At 45.4% G+C, this 18,286-nt stretch overlaps 1 protein-coding gene across 4 annotated transcripts in view; it reads right to left on the reverse strand.

Moving 5' to 3' along the window:
* The window catches only part of ALDH1A3 (aldehyde dehydrogenase 1 family member A3), a 63,548-nt gene that overhangs the window by 24,658 nt on the left and 20,604 nt on the right, over positions 1–18,286 (reverse strand). For 2 of the 4 annotated variants that reach the window (XM_044980269.1, XM_044980268.1), the window contains exons 2-5: positions 16,891–16,995; positions 9,161–9,301; positions 3,880–4,009; positions 2,115–2,176 (exon numbers count right to left, since the gene is read on the reverse strand). In XM_044980269.1, the coding sequence (XP_044836204.1) occupies positions 2,115–2,176; positions 3,880–4,009; positions 9,161–9,301; positions 16,891–16,995 (438 nt within the window). Of the gene's footprint in view, positions 1–2,114; positions 2,177–3,879; positions 4,010–8,224; positions 8,344–9,160; positions 9,302–16,890; positions 16,996–18,286 lie in introns of those variants that run through there. The other 2 variants (XM_044980272.1, XM_044980271.1) reach the window with 2 other exon arrangements.

Consider the following 18,286-nt stretch of genomic DNA (forward strand, 5'->3'; position numbering starts at 1 on the left):
TTCGAGGTCCCTTCCAGTGCTATGATTCTATAGCTGTTAGGCCTCTGCTAACTACCAGTACGTCCCTCAGCCTGCACCGCTTCCAGCAGCTCCCATTGGCCTGGAGCAGCAAACTGCAGCCAGTGGGAGCCGCGATCAGCCGGATGTGCAGATGCGACACGTAAACAAACTGGCCCAGCCCGCCAGGGGCTTTCCCTACACAAGCGGCATCCCAAGTTTGGGTAACACTGATCTACAGGACACTCTCCTATTCTGTCTCCCAATCCCTCTGCAGTCACCTCTCTCAGGCAAAAATAAACAGCCCGTTCAACCCCAAGATCTAGGTCAGAAGTCAGTCACGAGGGACCCAATCCTGTTCCTACTGAAGTTAGTAGCAAAATCTTCCACTGACATTAATGCAAACTAGATCAGGCTCAAAGTCTCCAGCATCCCACCAAAAACACTGAGTTGTTTTAGTCTGGTTCACCTGCCACAACACTGGCCCGAGATCTTCCTCTGACCTTCCCCAACAGACTCCCACAGCAAAGTAACTTACACACTACTCTTTGCCTCTAACACAGATGTCCAAAAGCACTTGGCAACCATTGCGGCTCCTCTACAGCTGTAAATTCTGGCTGCCTATTTAAATAAAGCTAATACCACTTGCTGAAGAACTGAGGAATTCCAAGTACTAGCCAGAGTTTCTCAGCATCAGAAACAAACCCACCAGGAAAAGGAAAATGGTATTGATCAGCTATAAAACAAACAATGGCAAATGACCATTTAAAAACTAAACAAACCACAATGCCTCCGAGCCAGTCAGCAACTGTAACTATCAGGACAACTACCTTGCAACCACTCAATAAGAAAAGGATCAAGAGGTAAGAATAGCAGATGATCATGGATGGGTCACTGGTTACTTTTATGTAAGTGCCATATGGGAGACTGATACTTGATCTTGAGATCCAGCCTTCTATGCCAAAGAGCCGTTCAGAATGCCATAGGTTAATTCCTTCTGATGAGTCAAGAAACAACATCAACAGGCTCCAAAGTGAATGCCCTCCAGTTCAACTTCCTCATCTAGGAGGGTGTGATGGGGCACACTTGTCCCGCACTGGTACTGTGAGGGTTAACTCCACTCTCTGGGCCAAGGAGGCCACGCCCCCGCAGCCCTGCTCCACATGCTCCAGATGGAGATTAGGTATAAAAGGGAGCAGCTCAGGCTCAGCTCATTCAGGGCTGACCACCACAGAGAGGACACACGCTGCAAGCTCCAGCCCAGGAACCACAGAAGCCCCAAACAGCAGAAGCCAGGGATGCGGAGACTTCGGAGGATGCCCAGTGAGTGGCGGAGTTGTTGGGAGCCGTACTGATCGAGGAGCCCAGAGACCATGGCAACGCTTGGACCACAACGTCAGGAACCGGGTAGAAAGTAACTCATGGACACTAGTTCTGTTGCCAAGTGGAGTCAGCGTATTTCGGACGGATTCCCAACTGACCCGGTGGCAGGCATACTTGCACTGACAGGGCCCTGAACTGGGACCTGGTGAAGCAGGGAGAGCCCAGGCCCCCCTCTACCAGGCTGCCACTCACCCTGGAGTGGTAGCCCACTCCCCTGACAGGCCACGAGGTCACGTAGCCCCACGGAAGGAGCAGTTATACTGACTGGCCACTAGGCCCTACGTCCCCGAGAGAGGGCAACCTTGTTGATGCTGGCCACTAGGCCACACAGCCCTGAGTGAGAGTGGCTCTACTGACTCTTGCCGCTAGGCCATACCACCTTGCTGAGCCAGGTGGCCACGCGGGCTCTGATGACCACTAGGCGATATACCCCAGTTGAACTGGGAACCCATAGTGACTTGGGCCATTGGGCCACACAACCTTGAGAGCACGCGTGGCCATATTGACTTTTACCATTAGTCCACACAACCCCCAGACAACAGGTGGTTGTAAGGACATGACCGCGGGGAAGTAATTATCCTGCCCCAAGAGAGGATGAGGCACACTTGCCCTGCGACAGAAGGCAATGGCTGCAATGCTGGGGGGGAGGGATGCATATATATTTTTGTAACTAGAGGGGACCCTCAGGGTAGGAGCACCTCTTGGCTAAAAACATTAGACAGTCTTATACTTACCGGCGTTATAGCCCCACAGACCCCCATCGGTTCATGCATGGTGAAACAGACAACATTTTCATCTGCAAAACAAAAACGTGTAAGGGATCAAAGCTAATATTGCGACATACCTACATGTACTGCCCTAGTGGGAGGTTAAATAGTGGAAACAATATAAAATGAGTATATAAGTAACAGACCAGTGAGGCAGAATGAATATAAACTAGTTAAAGGACATGAAGCTAATCTGAGAAGATTGTGGAGTCACCCATTCTATCCCCCACCCAGGCAGGGTGCTCTTCAAAAAGGATGAAAATTATCTGATGGGAAGCATCTATCCCAGAACAATTCCGATCTTCTGCTAAATACAGAGAGCCAAGTGCTGCTCTAATTCAGACTGGTATAACCCTTTGAAATCCAGACTTTCACCACATCAATTCCACTGGGTCAGTTCCTCTCTTATACTTGCTGCTCAGACACGTTCAGTTGGTGTAATTCTTCATTTCAGTGAAGAATAAAAGAAAATGAATTATCAACACTTATGATTTTTAGTTGGGGGGGGGGGGGGATTATTTCCCGGGGAAAATTTCAAATAAAGTTTTGTGACAAATTGCCACAAGAAATATTTAAACAACAAAAAATTATTTCAATTTGATTCAAAAATAAAGTTTTGTTTTGATTCAATTAGAATCAAACATTTTGTTTCTGATAATAGAAACAAAAATATTTTAGTGTTAATTTCCTGTCACAAGATTTAATAAAATCATTTGCCCATTAGAAATGTTGCTTTCTATGAAGCTCCATTTGGGGTGGGGGCACTCTAATTATGATGCACTTTGGAAGTGATCTCAAACAAGACTGAGAGCCAGTCTCCATAGAGAGCAGACCTGCAAATTAAAGCTTGGGTGACAGAAATATCTGATTTGCCATAGGCTTGGACTCTGTTACCCTTAAATCAATGCTGACTGGTGGAGGGTGGAGCGAGAGGTGGAACAAGTGCAGTCCTTCAGAGCTACCAGAAGGAGCCGCTCTTTAACCTTTGTCTGTGGTGCTCTTTCCTTCATGGACAACCACCAGCTATCACGAGGGGAAAGGAAAGGAGCAGGTGAGCTGTTCACTCACTTCGTGCAAACACCCTTGTTACCTTAAGTAAACCCCCTGTCATTTCCCAAGGCCACACCTGTGCTCACACATGAGCAGATAGATTCTTCCCTCCGTTACTCACACTAAATCCGCTGGCGTGGGTGTAATGAAGCACAGAATTGTGCACAACCCCTGGCAGAGGAGTTTTAAAAAAAAATGCTCTTGGTGTTCAAAAATCAATTAAATACCTCTACAAACTAGAGCTTGACCAAATCCCCAGGAACTGAATGTCTGCCACGTACTTTGATTACCGACAGATCTGAGCTAGCAGGTCTGGCCTCTCTCCAATAAACCCAATTTAACTAACAAAGAAGGTACTCAAAAAAATCCTTTGAACTTTGATTTCCAATGCACTCTCACCAACAGTGAAATCTTGAGTTTCAGTGAAACTGGATGCACAATAACCAGGGATAGAATTCTCATAAGTCTATAGGGCAGTTCCAAAACACTCAGGGAGATACATAATCTTCTGTTAAACTCTATGGCTTTTCCATAAGGGATAAGGCATAAAGTAATTTGGGGGGTGGAAGGGAGGAATGATTTTTTTCAGAAGGGAAACTCCCTAAACTGGTTCTGTCTCAATGTACTTGATATCTCAGACTAAAGGAGCTTTTAAATGTGAACATGGAATGGTTCAACTTACCCACTGGGATAGTTCTGCCTTGGATTTTATCAGCCCACCCAGCATAATATCTAAGTGTCTTTATACAGCCTTCCAAGTCAATGAAGAAGGCATGAAGAAAAGGTTTCCCTGTGTCCATTGTTTCCAAGGTCTGAAACAACAAATCACATGCATGGTTATATACTGCTTAATATTTATTGGGTGGGGGGAAGGGGTTGTTTTTAAAGATTCTAGACAAAAAATTATTTTCTGCAAGGTTTATCTTTCTTCCACCCCACACAAATGGAGAGGGGTGCTCTCTTTCCCCTTCCCCCCACCATGGATGATGATGGGATGGATTGCACCCTCAGCAAGTTTGCAGATGACACCTAGCTGGAGGGAGAGGTAGATCTGCTGGAGGGTAGGGACGGGGTCCAGAGTAACCTAGACAAATTGGAGGATTGGGCCAAAAGAAATCTGATGAAGTTCAACAAGGAGAAGTGCAGCATCCTGCCCTTAAGATGGAAGAATCCCATGCACCGCTACAGGCTGGGGACTGACTGGCTAAGCGGCAGTTCTTCAGAAAAAGACCTGGGGATTACAGTGAATGAGAAGCTGGATATGAGTCTATGTGCCCTTGTTGCCAAGAAGGAAAACGGCATATTGGGCTGCATTAGTAGAAGCATTGCCCAGAAGTGATTATTCCCCTTTATTCGGCACTGGTGAGGCCACATCTGGGAGTACTGCGTCCAGTTTTGGGGCCCCCTACAAAAAGGATGTGGACAAATTGGAGAGCATCCAGCGGAGGGCAATGAAAGTGATTAGGGGGCTGGGGCACATGGCTTATGAGGAGAGGCTAAGGGAAACTGAGCTTATTTAGTCTGCAAAAGAGAAGAGTGAGGGGGGATTTGATAGTAGCCTTCAACTACCTGAAGGGGGTTCCAAAGAGGATGGAGCTCGGCTGTTCTCAGTGGTGGCAGATGACAGAACAAGGGTCTCATGTTGCAGTGGGGGAGGTCTAATTTGGATATTAGGGAAAAACAATTTCATTAGGACGGTGGTGAAGCATTGGAATGGGTTACCTAGGGAGGTGGTGGAATCTCCATCCTTAAAGGTTTTTAAGACTCGGTTTGACAAAGCCCTGGCTGGGATGATTTTGTTGGGGTTTGGACTAGATGACCTCCTGAGGTCTCTTCTAACCCTAATCTTCTATGATACTCTGATAGAAAAAGCCTTCTTTGTTCACTAGATGATGGAAAGCACGTTTGGAGAGCACGTGCCTTTAGTAAAGTAACCTCTTTGCACCCAAATCTGCTCTCACACTGGTGCAAACCAGGGATATCTCCAATGAGGTCAATGGAGTTATAGCTTGGACCAGTTTTATACCAGCATGTCAGAATCTGGCTCCTCCTCTTTTTGCAGTTCCAAATTCCAGTGGCCCTGTTCCTCTCCTCTTGTCATGCAAGCTGGACAAGAACCAGCATAAAGGAGGCACTACTCCTTGGTTGAATTAAATGTGTGAACAAAGGTGAAGTTGTACACTGCCATCCTTCAGAACCTTTGAGGTCCAAACAGGATCTGAATAGACTTCCCCCTTCACAGGGAGTAGGATTCTTATCCAGCTGGAGTAGTGCCTGCTAAAATTATTGTACATGCAGTGCCCCGATTTCTAAAAATAAACAGACAAAGCGGTCATGAGAGTGACTGAAAAAGCCATACCAGGGGCTGGAAGGAAGCTCAAACTGAGCTTCCTGGTTTGTTTATGGCCCAAGAAGGTTCTCTTAATTTTCTATTTTTGACACGAATTTAACTTAGCGAGCGGTGTTTCGATCACACAGCCTTTTGCAGGCTATATCTGCCCATGAAGATGGGCAGAAACATTTATGTTTCCAGTAGTGTTGGAACTAAGCCACATGGATGCAGAGCTGGATTTTTCTCAAGTCCAGGGATGTTCAGAACTGGGGGTTTGGTTGTGCTCATCTTGAGATTTGAGTCAACCATGAAGATGGGTCAGTGAGGTTGCCCCAGGAAAAGCCTCAACTCACCACAGCAAGTTGTCACATCCTTAACTCTAAGCCCATGGCTAAGACCATCCCTATTTATGGCAGCACTTAATTTTTAAGCACGTATTTAAGTCCCAGTGGCTACAATGAGACTTAAGCATGTTCTGAAGTGCAGTGCTAGGTGGGGTGGATTTCAGCCTGCGCTTAAAGCTAAGCACAGGCTCAAGCATTGTTTTGAATCAGGGCCAATATGAACACACAATTTGGCCTGAGTACAGATACACGCCCTCCTGGAGTTCAGGGATGTCCGATATGTTTTTAGTTTAGCCCCATATCCAAGTTAGAGAAGAGTCCCACAGAAATCAGTGGAAGTCTCTGACTTTATCAGGTTGTGGAGCAAGTCGTCCTTCCCTTGGACTGACCATGAGGCTTCATTCTTCAAGACCAAGACATTGTTGCAAAAAGATATTTTCCCTTTTTGGTGTAAACAAGATTGTCCAAATTCACACAGCATCACATCCTACTTGAAGTTTCATTTTGCAAGCAGCATGTCCATGAAAAGTGTGCCCAATGATACATTTTAAGTCCTGAACTAGAATTGGATGTGCACCCTTCTTTGTTCCTCTGTAATGTATAGAAAAGGTCAAGAGATTTCTGCGCATGTCTTTACGCCGTCTAACCTGGAAGACTCCATGACAGCATCACAAGAGCAAAGGCTGAAACAGTGGAGAAGGAAAATTTTAACAGTTGAAAAGAACTGTTTGTATTAACACTCATTTAATATCAGTGGCCAGTCAAGGGTTTGGAGACAATCTTGTTAAAGCTTGTTCAGTTAAGTGTGAGAGCTAACAGACATCCTCTGAAATCCCGTCAAATCCTTTGGCAAAAGAAGACAACCAGACAGGACATTCCTGATACTGAAGGTTAAAAGCAAGCCGAAAAAATTTGTCCATCGGAAAGAAAAAGAGGCACAAGGCCAACTTAAAAAAAAAAATGTTGTTGGTTACTGAGTTCAAACACTCTTATTTCTGGGAAAATTTGAGCCAGAACTTTGTGGCTTAGGCCCAAAGCTAATTTTTGCTTTTTTAAAAAAAGATGACAAATGTCCAAATGAACTAGTGTCTCTCCTCCTGGTCCCAGCTTGCGCATATCACACAGCCATCACAAGTCTAGCATCACTCTCCTCTCTGTCTGGCAGAGGCACTAGGAGCACATCAGGACCGAACTGCATGGACCAAGCTTCCCGGGGGAACCAGATTAGGAAGAGGGAGGAGTTGCAATACACAATGCAGGTGCATTGGTTCTGTGAGCAGTCAAGTCATAGTGGAATAATTTTTATGATGAGCTAGAGGCACAGATGGATGTTTTGTGAACAGAGTTGGCTCCAGCTTTTTTGCCACCCCAAGCAGCGAAGCCAAAAAAGAGCCATGACCAGCGGCACTTCGGCAGCAGCTCTACTGCGCGCCGCTTCATTCTTCAGCGGTGGGTCCTTCCCTCTGAGAGCGAGTGAGGGACTCGCCGCCGAATTGCCGCCGAAGATCTGGACATGCTGTCCCTTTCCATTGGCCGCCCCAAGCACCTGTTTCCTTTGCTGGTGCCTGGAGCCGGCCCTGTTTGTGAATAGCTCAAAATCTTCACACACATCTTTCTGCCGTTTATTTCAATTGCTATAAGGAAGTTAAATCCTTTAGACATTCCATTTGATGTGGCTTTCTGCAAATCAGTCATGTTGTTTTATTGTTGCCATTGTCACTTGTCCCCTTTAATGTTCTGATAAGTAGAACACCCAAGTCAGGGATGGCACAGACCTATTTAGATCATCCTCTGCCAATGCAAGACTGTTCCCAACTCTGTATCTTTGTTCTTCTCTTCAGATGTTTCTTTCATTGAATTCCATACAGACATGATTCCTTATTTAACATAGTGATTATAGAACCTTTTAGCCTGAGCCGGTTGTCTTTGCCTGCTAGTTTTAAACAGGGTGGGGGTTATTTGTTCATTTTGTTCTAGGACTTTATTTAAATATTTATTTAACACCATAGGTAAGAACATTAACCTGAAGTAAGGATATGGTTTGTTTTTTTTAAATAATTTTTTATTTATTTATTAAGATCAGTAACTCAAAGCTAACACACGACGTGGACATCTCCAATGCATGCCCTAAACTCTCTTAAACCAGAGAGTTGAATTCACCCCGGCACCAATGCAGTTAGCCAAGGATGAATATGACCACCCATGGGTGCCACCACCTCCCATGAATCCACTCTGTGGATGCAGGCCCTGATGGCCCCATCCTGCAGCCTTTACTCACATTGGCCTCAGTTTTGCCCAGCCTAGTCTAAAACAAGTCAGTTGCCCTGTTGAAGTCAATGTCGCTTAAGCACCTGTCTAAAGTTATATATGCTTTGCCGAATTGCACTAGACTGCTGAACGATCGCCTCAGAGGCATTCCCAAAGACAATGCTTATGTGGCTCCACTGCTCAATCTTTTTTTTTTTTCTTCCTTCAAAAAAGAGAAATTGTTTAGCAAATAACACCTAGTAGTTTAAATCAGTGTTCCCTGCAGAGTGAGTATAAGCAGCATTAAGTGTTGAGCATCCTTTGTCCTCCTCCCCCCCAAGCTGGAACGGGTAAGCTAGACACCCATCAACTGTATTTCACCAAGTGGACAAGACCAGGCAGGGCTAGGGGAGGGTAAACAAACCAGCCCGATGGCAAAAAGAAAGGAGTTAAGAAGGTGAGGCTTTGCCGCGGTCATTCCCTGACGACTCAAGCTCATTGACTTGGAAAGGTTTCCTAGCCTCCCATTGCGTGGGACATGGAGATCAAACAGGGGAGGAGAGGCAGCTTTTCCAAGTCAGCAGCCAGGGGCTTTACCCTCTCATGGTGTGTGGGGATAGGGGGGAAGGGAGCGCAAGGCACTATTCAGGTTTGAAGAGGGAGGTAGGCTTCACCTACAAAGCTAAGGTCTAGGGTGACCTCATCCAGAGCACTGAAAAGAACGCTAGATTTGGAATTTTTCCCTTTAATGAGGCAGAGATGCCCTTAAACAGCTCTCTCAAAATCAGTGACTTTAATAATAATAATAATAATATTATATTATTATTATTATTATTATTATTAAAGTCCCTCTATCCAAATGTTACTAAACCAAGCTGGGAGCTCGGGAAACGAAAGCCTCCCTGCAGATGGGACTCCCCTTTCAAATAAGCTAAACACAAGCTACAACCAGCCCCAGATCTCCAGGGCAGCCAGAGGGACAGAATTAAGTAGTCAGTCAGTTCTGGTTTATCATCACTCCCCCACCACGTTTCACTTACCGCCAAAATGACTCTGTCTCGCTCAAGGAGATCGGCTAGTTTGTGGAGGAGCCTTCCTCTGCTTAAGGCATCCATTTGTCTCCATAGAGATCCTCTCTGGAATGCTGCTTTCGCTGCCTCTACTGCCTTATCTACGTCGGGCTAAAGCAATCAAACACACACAATATTCAGGTTAGAGAGAGAGACAAAATTGCATGGTGCTATGAACAGCTACCAAGCAGGTTGGTTCCTATGCTGTGTCCTGCAGAGCCTGCCTACTGTAATATTGAATCATCTGCTAAGAGTCTCCTGTTTTGCTGCTGAACATAGGTCAGATCTTGCAAGATTCCAAGCGGCTTCAGACTCTAGTAGGATTTGACCTTGCCGGATAGGAACCTAAATTCAAATTTTGCAGAGCTAAGATCTTTCAGGATGAGTCGTGAAGTTTATGGAATTAGACCAGGCTTCGCTGACAGGATTAAAAAATATATATATTTTATACATATTTTCAAGTTCCTATATTTTCTTCTCTACATACTTTGTTGGCAAGAGTGAAAAATATGCCCAGTCTGGCTCCTAGTGGAGAACGGGCAAGACTTTCATTGACCTCAGCGGCAGCAGGACTGGGCCTGGTGCATTCACAAGCCAAATTTGGATGGATCAATATTTTTAAAACAAAGATGTGGGAAAGAAGATATATTCAGAGTATGGATATTATGATGGTTTTAGCCCAGGGAATAGTTACAGCTCACAGACCCCACTGGACAATCCCAGTTTTCCTTGTAAATCCATAATCAAACATGTCAATAACAGTTTTAATTCACAAAATTCACTTAGATCCTAGACAGCGTTTTCAGAAGAACCACGTGCCCCCCTTTATGGAGGGCTGTTAGTGTTTTTGGCTCAATGCTTTGGCCCTAACCCTCAGATGATGTAAATCAGCATAGCTCCACTGAAGTCAATTTCCAGCCGGGGATAGGGGCCCATGACCATTGATATGTTTTTTGTTGTAACACTGGCTGCTACATTTACTCACACAAGACGTTGCTGTGGATTACTCACATGAGTGAAGTGTCCCTACAAACACCTTATGCATTTAATCTGGTCAATATATGCCCCAGCAATTTTCCCCTCTAAATGTACACTGATATTTTTCAGCCAAGATGAAATCCGGGCCTGACTGAAGCCAATGAGAGTTATGCTGATGAATTCAGTGGAGCCAGGATTTCACCCCAAGTATCCATAAAACATACATTGCCGCCTGTCTTTGGAAGGAATTCCACCCTGTGCAATATCGTCTAGAACACATCGTGTCTTTTTCTCCAGGATTAATCAAACTGTGCAACTACAGAATCCTCTAGTATGGGAGACCACACAAGATGGACCTATCCCCACACACATTTAATGCCAGACAAACAAGAAATGACACCTTTACTAAGGGCAGACACTTTCAAGGGAGGAGTGGGTCACTGAAGAGTGCTACAGAAAAACACAACCAGTGATTAATTACACCGGAAGGTTTATACACAAAGCAAAGCAACAACAAACCACCAACAGCCAAATCCCATGGTTATTTAAGGTCCTTGGGCAAGCTGCTTCCCATATGTCCCCCACTCCAACCTCAGGGTAGTCCTGCAAGCATTTCCCCCGCCCCCCACCTCCCCCAACCCTCTTGTCCATTCACAGCCATTCTTGGGTCCTGTTGTATTAAATGAACAAAAACATTCAAAATAAAAACAGGAGGACTTGTGGCACCTTAGAGACTAACAAACTGATTTGAGCATAAGCTTTCGTGGGCTACAGCCCACTTCATCAGATGCATGTAGTGGAAAATACATTAGGAAGATATATATATATATATATATATATACACACACACACACACATACACATACACACACACACACTCTCTCTCAAGTTCTCCAGTCCTACCTCATGTCCATCCATTAAACCCTTCACTCCCAGGCCTCTCTTGCCTGTAGTCTCACCTCAAGTTTCTCTGCTGGAGCCTACTTGTTCCCAACAGCCTCTGGTTTCCCTGGGCATCCTCCCTCTCTGTGGCTTCCTGCTGCTGGTTGTTACAGGGGAGTCAGAGTTCAGATGCACCTCCTTAGTAACTAGGGTGGGTCAGCCCCAGGCCTCTAGCTCTGAAGAGGCAAGCCACCCTGTTACAGGCACACCTACTTATTCCAGGTCTGCAAAGGGTTACATGGTATTTTGATCAGCCTTGAAAACAGAACCCCACCCTTGTCAGAAGGGCATTGGCTAGGCTACTGTCTGCTAGGAAGCTAGTGCACTTGGGCACCCAGTTACCTTAGTCATCCCAGGCTATTTTTATCTCCACTATTATGGTAGATGTCTGCGAGATGAAGTGTATGTGGGAGTGGGGGGTGTCAGAGTGAATGCACACTGTAACGGGGTGGATGCATTAACAGATAGTAGCAGGGCTCTGGAGTTATCCTGAATTCACACAGGCTACAGACAGGGCACAATTTGACCTAATCAGTTTAATCTGAATCAATTTATTTGGCACCTGCCAATCAGAGCAGAAACCACAGTCAAGCCTCCCCACTTTTAAGAAGTCCCCAACTTCATGCTGAAATTAGGATTTACAAGCCACGCCTGAAAGAAATATTTTAAATGGTAAATCAGGCAGGACACAAAACATAATGAAGGCGTCAGGTTTAAACACATTCCCTTTAAAAAGTGTTGTTTATCATCGCGATATGGAAGACAATTAGCACAGGTGATGCACGAGGCAGCGCTATGTCCATGCTGGCCGGGTTGTGGGAAATGAAGTTACAAGGATTGCCCCTAGCTCTGTGAGTGCACACATGGGAGGGCAGGCATGCAGCACAAAGCGCCTTCCCACCAGCCTCGTACACTTGTGCAATGGACAGGCTTGTGATCACAGGGCCCCATGCAACCCTGAGGCTTGATCCAACTCCTACTGACGTCAATAGGAATGTTTCCATTGGCTTCAATGGGAGTTGAGTCAAACTCCAGGTGTGCATGGAACTGGTGGGATGGCCATTAGTGCTTCTCTGAGTGGGAGCATCATGTGTCCCTCCCTACTGTTGGGTAGCACTTGCAGTTGATTGCGACATACTTGCTAGCCAGCTGGGAGGCTAGATATGCTCCCTAATCTGCAGACCACATCCTCTTGGGCTCCTGAGATCCTGTTCATTTCCTTTCATGGGACCATGGCTGGGGAAAGGCCCCCTTCCTGCATTAACTACCCATGTGCTAGCATCACAAAAGAAGTGACTTCGCCCTCATCAGCTTTGCAATTTTCCACTGAGATCATCATCATTACTAACAATCCAGCCCTTTCCAGAAGTCACACTAGGAGAAATCTTACAGAATACAGCATTACTGTGGACCACGACTGTTCTCCAAAACTGGACATGTGGGCGACTCTGTGGTTAGCTATGTTCATTCCTACTCACTGCACTCCCAGATACCATACGTGGTTTGGTGTTTTGTATAGTCATTATGTATGCAAGCAGGAGAACTTCCCCAAAATACCTCAGTGGAAACTCAGCTATACCTCACATTAAGTGTCTGAATTCAAACCAGCAAAGACAAAGAAATTCTTAGGTAAGGATGAAATTCCATTCTTAATCCACCCTATGATGACTAGGCACAAAAGGGGTCAGAACGGTGCGTTACACTACACAGATGTTGCAATCCGTAGGCACCATGCATGACATAAGGACAGAGTCATAGCTGTCAAGGTGCCAAGGACAAAACGTGGGACAAAAAGGAGGGACACACAAGACCTAACAATTCACAGAGTTTCAGTCTGTGTGGGATTTATTTAGTATTGCACACACAAAACTACCTCAAGAGTTGCAAAGTCAAATGCTAAAAGGTTAGGAAATGTTAGACTTAAAGTTGCCTGTGAAACCTTAATTCAGCCCCCTTGTGTGTATGTGATTGTGATAATCTCTAATTACATCATCACAGCCTACTTTTTCCACAGGACCCTTATGGCTCTTGTCCCGTCTAACCCTCTCTTCCCCTGTGTCCCCTACTCAAACTCACAGGTCCAGTTCATCACCTCTGCATTTGAGTCAGGCCCCTTCCTCCTCCCTGCCAGGGCGCCAGGCGGTGGAACATTGAGTCCACAAGGAAGACAGTCTCCCGACTATTCGTTCTTGAACCCAATGCCACAGCAGCCCAGAGGAGCAATGGCAAAGAGAGTCCTGGTCAGCTCCAGGCTCTGAGAGGATAGCACACATGCACTACGGTTAGCAGGTGATGTAGGTGAAGAGAGGGGATAGAGCATGCCCAGTGCAGACGGAATCGCCAGGGAATTCCGCTAAGTCTCTACTGATGGGTGCAAACAGATGGGTAAGTCTTTGAACACTTAAGTCAAATTTGGGCATCTCCACAGGAACCGCAACAGGCACATGCCTGAGACCAAGGTGACACCACCACCACCACCAGCCAAATGTCAAGTCCCTATTTCAAAGCACGGAGGTGCTAGAGCTTTTCAGTGAAGCAGCTTGACAAATTTTGTTAACATGGGCAAAAACAATGTATTCTCCCCTCTAATCTCTCTCTCATATAAATGGCTGAATCATTTCCCCTGAAACATCCCCAAAAATATTCAGACTGAGGCAGACACTCAGTCAGGGCTGCCTGGGGGGGGGGGGGGGGGAGGGGAGTGGGACCACACATAAGCTTCTGTAGTGACAGAACTTGCAGCCCCCTACAAGAGTTTTGGCCACCACAGCTGCAGAGCTCCTGTCTCCTCAAGCTGCCCCACTGAGAATACCCCAGAGCACGGCTCCACAGCAGTCTTCATTAACGAACCTAAGTCTGCCTGCATGAAATACCCGGAAATCTAGGATGTGGGAATTAAACTGGGGCTGTGTTCATCTCAGAGGGTTCAGTTTACACAAGACTCTTTGGTTCCAGGCCATGTGGATTTGCAACCACCAACCTCCGAGTTGGATTTTTAGGTACTAACAGACCCAAACTTGCAAAGCAAAACTCAGGTGAATACACCCAGTTTGGCCTGTTTTGGGCCCTGAACACAAATTTTTTTAAACTCACTGAGCCCCAACCCCAGCCTTGTCTGCCGCCCCCTTCCCACCCCACACACACAGCAGAAGTATCTGCATGTAGGATTTAGGGGATGCAAGGAGAGACTCTGGGTACAGCTAAACCGCAATTAAAAAAAACCACCACAGCACTGAGTTTCAGAACCCAAACCCCACAAGCCTGAGTTAGCCGAACCAAGCCAGACATGGCCAGGCCACAGGTCTTTTACACTGCAGTGTAGACATACCCTCTGTGACCAAAATATCGTGCATTTGACCCATAGAGAGATTAGCCTGCCCACCAGATATCCACAGAAACTTGCAGAACTTCCACAGCTTGATCCTTACAAGCCAGAGAGTTTCTCTCTCAGGAGAGCCCAGAGAAGGAAGTTTTCCAATGACAGTCCCATGAGCTAGAAGCACCTGGGAGAGAACTGAGTAATGAGAGCTCTCTCTGTAGGCAAGACATGAGGTTGCCTTCTTTGTTTTGCTCAACAGTTTTCTTTAACAGAGGCATGAAAAGCAGGCCTGAAATACCCACCTAATGACTTTGTAACTACTTGAGGAGGCACTTAGCTCACATAACTATAGCGGAGCCATGGTCTGTGCCTAGTAAAAGTTACCTCAGGATTAGCCTCACCCCATAGTTTATACAGTCATTATAATTAGATGCAATGATGTGCTATATAAAATTAATCTATATAATTCCATGATATTATCTGGCCACTTTACAATTGCCTCCACTGTTGCATAGTGCATGGACAGTCTGAGTCTTCCGGACATCGCAGGCATGAAGGCTGCTGCTTATTCCAAGGGGTCCTTCTCCCTGGATGTGTCTGCATTAAGCAGGTTATGAGCTTGCAACACTACCTAGGCTTGCCTTCTTCTCTAGGGCAGAGTCATAGACCCCACCCCATTGCCATATATAGCTAGGGTGGCCACCTGCCCAGGTTTTCCCAGGATCATTCTTTTACTGGAGGTAGCCTGGGAAATCTGGAAGGGTGCTCAGTGTACCGAGACATTCTGGTTTTTTGCACTGCAGAAGTGGCAACCCTGTTATAGCATTATGGTCCATGGGAATGTCATTGGGATGGGCAGGGGCATTCTTCTAACAAAGAACCTTTGGCCCATCGGTTTTCCTGTCCTAGAGCCAGGATGTGTTGCTTGACCACAGAGGTGACGATACTCACTGTGCTTAAAACATTCCCCATCCCACCGCTGATAAGGAGGGGACTTCGTTCCACAACATGAGGGTGAGGCCCCACCACTAACAACGGTGACAGGAGAGCCTTCCAGTCATCAGATGGAAAAAGGCAAGTTCTTGGACCTGTCCTTCCTCCTACCGCATGTCCACAAGGCCCACGTTCGTGAGGAGTTGTGGTATGGGTAGAAGGCAGGTCTACTAATGCCACTGACTCCAGTCAGAGGTTTGTGTGCCCAAGCAGGGCTGGATTACGGTTCTGAGGGGCCTAAAGCTAATGGGAGGGAAGAGCCCAAGTCTGAATGACATATTGCAAAAAAAATTATGAAGGCATCAAACATGTCTCTACATAATTTTACATAAATAATATGTAAATATGTAACAAGTTTATTCTACTCTCTTGACACTCAATTCTTCAAACAGATACTTCTGGGTAAGAGGTAGCACGAGGGATGCTATGCTGTCCTTCGCTTAGGCTTCCTCCCTCCTCGCTAGTGGAGTGCTCATCTGCATGAGGATGAACATTGCAACATTCCCCAAATGCCTGCTCAAACTACACCCACGGCTGGCACAGGCTTCTGTGGTAACTGGATTTTTAGTGTCCGGTCACCAGTGTTAACCAGATACCTGGCAGTGTGTTCCTGCAGCACGGGGAGACGCAGCAGGCTGCCAGCTGAGCTCCTTCCAAGCCGCAGGGGGCTGCTACATGAGCAAGCTTGTTGTTCTCCCCCCCCACACACACACACACACCTGGCCGCACCCCCTGCCCGATCAGTAGGGCCTAAAAAATAGGAGGGCCTAAGGCTATACCCTTATTAGCTTAATGGTTAATCTGGCCCTGTGCACAAGGCATGGACTATGGACATCTTGATACTTCTATCAAATATTGAGCACTCCCGTTCATCCTTTGGTTTGACTGATCATCACCTATTAATGGGACTGATGCATATCCACAGAGAAGGGACCAGAATCCAAGGTGGTTTGTTTTTAAAAAGTGTCCCTAAGAGTATCTTTAAAAATAAATGTGCATTCCTTCTTTGGTCTCAATCTCTGTCCCCAACCCTGCAAAGGCTTCATTTTACACATGTGAGTAAACCCGCTGAAATCACTAAGCCTGCTTGTGTGTGTAAAGCTAAGCAGGTGTGTAAAGCATTTGTAAGCTGGGGGGAGGGAGGCGCTGAATTACAGCAAATAAGTGACCAAAAAAGGGGCTGCAATGGGGCAGTAGTTTAATCACTCACTTCTAAACCTTGCAAACAATACGTGGGATCACGCCTAAAATTCGGTTAAAATTGTTGCAGTAATCACCATCCCTAGCAAAGAAGCAACTCTCATGATTCTAGCGGAGTGGGACATACTTGATTCTCTCTAATCCATTTGAACAAGCATGACAAAATGTTTAGCTACCACAGGCTTTAAACCTGCAGCTGGGCCAATCACATTTTGTAACAAAAATGTACCCAGAATGCTTTCCTGATCTGTAGCTCAGAGAAACTTACCTTATCACCTTCCTCTACATCACAGATTTTCTCAGCCGTTGAGGGATTATATGTGGGAAATGTCTTTCCACTCATGGATTCGTGCCATTCGTTGTTAATAAATATCTAACGGGTCAAAAAGAAAAAAAAATAGCAAACACACATGTACCACGTGGAGGCTCAAGTATCTCTCTCTATGAGCCTGATCCTGCAAGAGGTGGAGAACCCACTGAAGCCAAAGGGAGTCAAGAGCATTTAGCACCTTTGCAGGATTAGGCCCTAATGATAACGGCTGTTTCCATTTTTAATTGGCAGTTAAACAAACCAAGGGAAGTACACATACATAAAGGTCCAGTGAAGTCAGTTTTGATTGACCAAAGAATGCAGGATCAGGTCCACACAGTGTAATTCATATGATTTGACTTGTGAAATAGCCAGGGTTTATTTCAAACCCATATCCTTGGGCATGGCAAGCAGACACCAAGAGAAATCTACATATTTCAAGCACCAGAGCTCCTTCTATTGTACAAAGCACGAATATTATAGATGTTGGGTATATGCTGCTAATGTTGCTTATTTTGGGCTACTCACCAGTGATTTCTCCATTAGTATTTACCACCAGTGAATGTGCAGTATGGACCCAATCTTGCAATGCTACCTCACCCAAGGAGTCCTTACTCACAAATGCCCCTAGCACTTTGCCGTCTTTTGTCTTTGTCAATATCAGTTGGAAAAAGTTTTGTCTATAGCAATTTATTCTTAAATGCAAATAAAAAAAATCATAAGCCTTTCAAAATATGGCCTTTCTACAGCGAGGACAAATAGAGTCTCAATGTTATTTAACTAAAAATGCATTCAAATACTTTAAAAATTATTAAAATTTTGATATTTTAATATATACTGGTGTCTATGCACAGTTCATAATTGATTGATTCAACACGCATCTGCACTATTCTGACCCAGCTTGACACTATCTGATGATGCTTTTATTTTGTAAATAAAAAGGAGATTAAACACAGTCTTTAGAGAATGAGCCCTGGTTAATCTTTAAAAGCTAGTAAATTATTTTATTTGAAGAAAAAAGTGTTTCACCTTTCCAATGCAATGTACAAGTCTATTGGCACATCAGCTCATGCTAGAATTCTGTCCCACAATGAAAAAGAAAAACCAAAAACCCAACCAAACCTGCAGTCTTTGCACACTCAAAACTCCCATTGAATTGGATCCCATGGGTTTCTTTTCTTGCCCATTTCAAAGCATAATTACTCCTTAACATCAGTATCATAATAAATATTTTTCTCTGAATGCTTCTCCAAAGCATGTGCAGCACATATTGGAGGAAGGTGCCTAAGTGCGAACTCGTCTGAAAGCTGATTTTTAGATCTACCTATCCTGGATGATTTTCATTTGGGGGGGG

Source organism: Mauremys mutica, chromosome 11 (genome assembly GCF_020497125.1).
Source record: "Mauremys mutica isolate MM-2020 ecotype Southern chromosome 11, ASM2049712v1, whole genome shotgun sequence".
In the NCBI taxonomy this organism is placed as follows: Eukaryota; Metazoa; Chordata; order Testudines; family Geoemydidae; genus Mauremys; species Mauremys mutica.